Source organism: Pezoporus occidentalis, unplaced genomic scaffold (assembly GCF_034315485.1).
Source record: "Pezoporus occidentalis ecotype Australia unplaced genomic scaffold, CSIRO_AGI_Poc_V1 ctg3, whole genome shotgun sequence".
Classification (NCBI taxonomy): domain Eukaryota; kingdom Metazoa; phylum Chordata; class Aves; order Psittaciformes; family Psittacidae; genus Pezoporus; species Pezoporus occidentalis.
The window spans coordinates 9311911-9318242 of NW_026914940.1; the positions used below are offsets into that span (position 1 = coordinate 9311911).

Consider the following 6332-nt stretch of genomic DNA (forward strand, 5'->3'; position numbering starts at 1 on the left):
AAAGTGGAAGCCACTTTCCCCTTTATTGTAGCAGCAGTTTAATGACTGGGAAAGGTTTCTTACCCCTGCACCCACAGGCACTTGTTTTTTACTACATTATTTAGGTACTTTGCAATCCTTCAACAAAGTAAGAAATATCATAAATATGAAGCATCATCCCATAAAATCATACTCCTTTAGATGGCAATTTGGGATCACATTCATGACCTGGTGTGTTCTTCCAGTAGGAAAGTGGCAAGCAGAACTGGTGCTCAATTAGAAGATGAAAGTAAGAAATTAAATAACTGCAAGTTTCCTGTTCAACAAAAGACTGAGGACCTGCTACAGATTGAAGGAAAAAGCAAAACTATTCTGCAAATGATTTAAGAAGCTGACAAATACGGAGAGATTTATTAATCATTGTGGTCTAACCTCATGCAATGGTAAGAAGTGAGGGGGGTTTGCAAACACTGGGACCTAAAGGCGACAGACATTCTTCATAGTTTGTGGATGGATCTGCACCTCTTGGTTTGTTTCGGAGGATGGGAACGCAGTTAGGAGTTCTCAATCAACAGCTTCTGTTCCAAAGCATTATCTGGAATTGGGTGCATGCCAACAGGCAAGTGAAATTCATGTTCTTTTGAAGTAAGTTATCCTGTCTAATATAAAGTAGAACTTTTCTGTTATTCATAGCTGGAAGATGGCCTGATCTATAGTTCAGATACAATTAACGGTTTCATTTCACATCATTCTTTTTCCTCGTAAGTGAATATGTGAATCACATGCTGAAGAAAGCAACTGTAGACCACTTCTATAAGAAAGCTTTGCTTCCTCCTGTTCTTCTAACAATAATTTTTTGTTTTTCCCCCAAGAAATCTTCAGCCTAGTGCCTAAAACACTTCATCAATAGGATTTAGACACCTTCTTTTGGAAACAACATGTGCAGAATTGTTGGGATGGTTACCCTAAGTTCTGCAGGAGAGAGACCTTTGGCATCTACCCTGCCTATAAAATACTACCTCCACCCATCCCACATGCACCCACACTTGACTCTTCTTCCTGCTCCATCCTCAAAAGCAATAGAAAACCTGAACACTCAGCCTCAGTTTGGCTGCTGGTACTGGTGTTATCTGGGAGCACTGCTCCATAATGGCTCAGAGCCAAGTACGTAATTAATGGGAATTATGAAAACTGAAAAGTACAAGGTTTAACTTTCTGAAAAGCACCTTCTGCCCTCACATCAAAGGGCTCATTGATTTCTTGCTGAAGTTCTGACCGAAGTGGAGCTAAGTGGGTGAAAGGAGGGGGGAAAAAGATCAAATCTAATCTTAGGAACTGTGTCAAGCAAGTACTTCATGGCCCATCTGAAGCTGATCATGAGACAACTCCTGATTTAATATGTCCAGCAAATGTTAGGATTCTGCCTGAGTATATTCTCCAAGCAAGAAATAGCTCTTCTTTCTCTTTGCTCCCTTTCGTGTGTCCTTGAACTCTGTTCTTAGAAATCCCAAGAAACTATTCATGTTAATAAAGTGTTAAGATGTTTGACCAGGAAGATTAGCTCTGCTGATTTCAGCACTTCAAAAGGGAAAGCGCTCTGTTGTTTTAACCATTTCAACACTCATCCTCAGAGTTTATTTTCTTATCCCATTTAACTTCTGTTCAAAATCAAACAGGAAGCAATTAAGGTGAGCCTACTACAAAGCAGCCCTTAAAATACATACCCAGGTCCCTAGTGCAAAATGAAGGTCATGTCCTGAAAATGTAATTATATACGTTTGGAAAGAATGCAGAGCACATAGGCTGGGGTGGCTGGTGTAAAAATACACTACCTTGACTCCACTTCAGGCAGGCAGATGACCATGTCCAAGACAAGACATTGCTACCGTCACCTCCATGGAGGCACTGGTGGCAATACTGGTTGAACTGATAAACCACATTATACCAACAATTTTATCTACCTGAATTAACAAGAGGGGGTAAGAAACTCAACTCCCTACTAAGCTACAATGCAATAATCACTTCCTTTCTCCTAACTCCCCTTTGACTTCTGTCGGGTCACTGCCACAATAACACAGGGATGTTATGGAAATAAGCATCTAAAGGCAGCAGTGGGAGACAAAGCAAAGTCTTTACACAGGATTTAGCTAATTATATTTTGGGCAAATATTTATTTATCTAAAACCAAAATAAAAATCATTTTTAAAAGAAAAATGTATTTAAATAAAAAAAACAAAACTGTGAAATGTTATGGCACAGAAGTTCAAGACAAGTATAAATCCAGTTGCCACAACTGTTGCGCATTAATGTTGCACATTTTTCTATAAAGGCTTTATTAAAGGTATTTACATGGCAATAAGATGTGTAAATATATACAGCAATCTAGGGACAACTCTTTTTTGGGATCCTCATATGAAAAAATGCCTTAAATACAAAATTTTAAAAGAAAAAAAGTTGAAGAGTTCATCTCCAAGCATGAAGAATGTCCCATCATCCCTTATGCCCAAAGTGTCAATTATGAGGCAGTTTTGAGGTTCTGGCCAAACCTTTGGGAGATTCAGCCAAGGTTGTGTAGTCTCAAGTTAAATCGCACAGCATGCAGTTGCAATAGTTCCATACTTGATGGACTGGTGTAGTTCATGAGTGATATTGGAAACAGTAATATCTTATCATAGTTTCAGTCTGGTTTGGGATATTCTAAGCGATGCCCAAGAGCTCCTATGCACAAGAGTTCCTTAGCTGCTCGAGTTTGTGTTTCAACTGTTCTCTCCTCCGCCTCAACTGCTCTTTCTCTGCGATCAGTCTGTGCTCATCTGACTGGATGGAAAGAACGTACTCCGTTGCTTTTTTCAGGATGACAACCTTGGGTGCCTTTTCATTGTTGGCCACCTCAGGTATCTGGTCACGCAAGGCAAAGAAACTCAGCTTCAGCTCATTTCTCCTCTGGCGCTCCAAGACATTGTGTGTTCGCCTCTTGTCGTTCTCTTCTGAATCTGATGTGCGGGGACTTGAGCATTTTCGGTTGTTGCTGATCTGTTTGAGAACTCTGCCACTGTCCAACTTTAGCCTTTTTGCAGCTGGGTAGTCAACCTTGGTGGAGGGAGGAGCGGCATAATTGTGCTGATGGATGTTGACATGACACCGTTTGAGAACCAGAGGGCTGTGGTGGGGCTTACTGTGCTCTTCTGATGTCTCTGTGCTGGACTCTGTGCTGGATTCGGATTCATTCGCTTCAGCTAATGTGACAACATCAATTTCCTCATCTTCCTCTTGTTCTTCTTCTGCAAAGGCAGGAAAAAGATTCATAAGCTGATCTGTGCAAATACACTGAAGACCACTATTTATGTGAGCTGCACAAAGAGGAACCCATTGACAAACCCTTCTTAAACCCAACTGATGTTGCTGGACTTCACCTTTCCATTAAGGAAACAAGACTTCAAGTGCAATAGGACACACCGACCAACAGCACTCCAAACCCCAGTTCCCTGATTTTAAAAGTTGCAACGATCTTCTGCAATTCTGAGGAGCACATGACAGATAGCAGGAAAGTTTAACCTCGGTTGTCAGCAGTACAGCGCAATAAAGCTCCCAGACTCAAGCTGCCCTTAATTAAGGATTTAGAAGGCTTTGGCCACGCCTCAAAAGAGAGCTTACTTAACACACATGTGTATTCAGAGACATTTTCTGAATCTCTCTTGATCTGCTAATTTGTGGAAAACCAAAGGGAGGGGAAAAGAAAAAGGGGGGGAGGAAAAGCTGGTACGCTTTGAGTAGAAACTCACTCTCAACCCAAATTTATGAGGGAGCGGAACACGCTGTCAAATACCTAAGGAAGCATTTCTAAAACTTTCCCAGCCCCATTCACTCCTCGGCAGCCACTTTCACTAGCACCTCCCCGACTGCACATTCCCCCCGCGGCTCTCGGGCAGGAGTTAACTCCTTCCCGGCCCACAAGGGGCACCGGGCGCCAGCTCCACCGGGAGCCCGATAGGAAAGTTTCTCCTTTCTCCCCACTTATTCTTCTTATCCCCCCCCCCCCCTTCCGCTCCTGGATGGAAAACTGGGCTGTTTTTCCAGGAAATAAACTTATCGGAAGCCTCGCTAACGTGGCATTTGAAAGAGCCCATGCCGGAGGGAGGAGAATCGGGAGGCAGGCGGGGGACTGCAGCCCCGCTACCCCCGCGGGTGTCCCCCATGTCCCCACTCACCCGAGTCGCTGCTGGTGGTCGGCGGCGTGTCGTCGCCCAGCAGACACGCGGGGCTGGAGCCGGGGGGGCCGGTCCGTGGGGCGCGCTCGCTGAGCGGGTATGGGAAGACCACCGAGGGGTCGATGCAGTCGGCGGCGGCAGCGCCCAGGTCGTGCAGGTAGAGGCCGGCCGAAGCGGCGGGGGACGCGGCGAGGCCGGGCGGCGGTGACCCCGAGGGCGTTGGGCCGGGGCGGGCGTTGGGGCCCCCTTCCCGGAGGGCCGCCTGGTAGGAAGCCAGCTTCTTGGAGACCACCTGCTCCAGCTTGGCGGGGGCGGAGAAGCTGCTCCACATGCAGTCCTGGATGATGATGGACTTGACGAAAGACTCGTCGTCCGGATCGCAGATGAAGCTTTGGTTGACCATGTCTCCCCCGAGGAGCTCGGTCACGATCTCCAGCTGGTCGGCGGTGGAAGGGAAGCAGGAGGCAGCGGCAAGGCTGGAGCGGCGGCTTGGGGAGAGGGGCGGCGTGGGCAGCAATTCAAACTTCTTCCAGATGTCCTCGGACGGGGCGGGGGGCTGTAGCTCGCTGCCCCGCTGCTGCGCCGCCAGGTAGAAGTTCTCCTCCTCCTCGAAGTAGAAGTAGGGCTGCACCGAGTCGTAGTCGTAATCGTAGTTCTTGCTGGGGAAGCCGGCGCTGAGCGGCATCGCGGCGGCTGGTGCCTGCAGGCAGGGGGGAGAGGGCGGGGGAGAGGGGTTCCTGGGTGAGCCGCGTTCCGCAGCGGGGACCAGCTCCCTCCGGCCTCGGCGGGACCACCGGACCCCGCGGCGCGCAGCGCTCCCTCCCGCTCCCCGTGCCGGGGAAACGCGCAGACTCGTTTGGTAATTAAAAATATTATATAATACAAAAATAAAGGCACGGCCTCCCTTCACCCCCTCCCAACAACGGGACAACCGGGCGGCGCGACCTGATCTACGCGGGGTCGGCTGCCGGCTCCCGGACCGCTCTCCCTGCTGCTGGGGGCTCCCGCAGCTCGGCCGCCCCGGCTCGGCTGAGGTCCGCGCCCGCTGCCGCGCTCACCCGGAGCAGCGCTTCGGCGGCTCCGGCACGCCCACCCTTTCCTCCCTCCCGGGGCCGCAGCACCATCCCCATCCCGCCTCCTGCGTCCCGGGAGCCGGGCGGGAAGGGACGGCGAGCGGCCGGGCAGCTTCCAGAGGGGAACCGGGCTGCTCCCCAGCCACCCACCTGGGCGTGCGGGCAACGCACGGGGACAGGCAGAAGCCTGCGCAAACTTTGCAAAAATGGTGGTATATATACATACATATACGCATATATATATGTATATAAGCAATATGTGCAATAACCATAACCTGCCCGCGCGTAAGCAGGAGAAGCAAATGCTCCTCCAGAAAAAATAAAAAGAAAAAAAAGCACCACCAAAAAAAAAAAAACAACAACACCCCAAAATTAAATAAAATCCGAGCGCAAGAAAAAAGATGGGGAGCGGCGGTGCCCCAGCAGCGGAGGGACCGTCGGTATCCACGTCCGCGGCAGCCCGGGTGTCACCGGCCCGTGTCAGTCCAAACGCCACAACCGCGGGGATCGAGTGATGGGAAGAGCAGAGCCCCGCAACTCACCGGCTTCTCCAACGCGCCAGCTGCGAGACGTAACGAAGCGATTATTGCAGGCTGTGCGGAGAGCAACAAAACAAGGGGGAAAAATATATATATAATTAAAAAAAAAAAAAAAAGCACCGCCGGAAAGGACGGAAAGGGCGAAAAGAGAAATAGCAGCGAGAATGTAGATCTCTTCGTCCACCACGGTTTAAAAAACCCACTCGGCGCAGCGGAGAGAAGCCGCCTATCCCGGGGTGCGCAGGCTGTACGTCCAAGGCGGGCGGCACGCTCTGTCCGGTACAATAGAACTTTAGTAGCTTTAAAGCGCAGGCGAGCGGCGGGAGGGAGGTACCGCGGGGGGCGGGGGCAGCACCGCGGGCGCCCCTTGCGCGCTCTCGCCTTGCGCGCCGCCGCTCCCATCCTTGCCGCCGCGCAGGCTCCGCGCTCCCGCCGTGGGGAGGGCGCGCCGCGAGGGGGCGGCCGCGCTGCTCCGCGATACCCCCACCTCCCCCCCCACCCCCCCGTTTCTTTCCCACCACCCTGAGCCGCGC

The 6332-nt window shown here is 50.4% G+C and overlaps 1 protein-coding gene across 1 annotated transcript; it reads right to left on the reverse strand.

Annotated features, from left to right (window-relative positions):
• Window positions 1–2121: 2121 nt before the first annotated feature.
• Window positions 2122–6089, reverse strand: MYC (MYC proto-oncogene, bHLH transcription factor). Its single transcript, XM_062627022.1, has 3 exons — window positions 5803–6089; window positions 4188–4887; window positions 2122–3260 (listed from the first exon to the last, which is right to left on the reverse strand). Exons 2-3 carry the CDS (start codon window positions 4870–4872, stop codon window positions 2698–2700), a joined length of 1248 nt encoding a protein of 415 aa, XP_062483006.1. The 5' UTR covers window positions 4873–4887; window positions 5803–6089; the 3' UTR covers window positions 2122–2697.
• Window positions 6090–6332: the final 243 nt, after the last annotated feature.

Coding starts and splice junctions, on each gene's coding strand:
- MYC (XM_062627022.1), bottom strand. CDS start 4,872: ATGCCGCTCAGCGCCGGCTTCCCCAGCAAGAACTACGATTACGACTAC. Junction 3,261..4,187: donor GACCACCAGCAGCGACTCGG/GTGAGTGGGGAC, acceptor CTGCCTTTGCAG/AAGAAGAACAAGAGGAAGAT.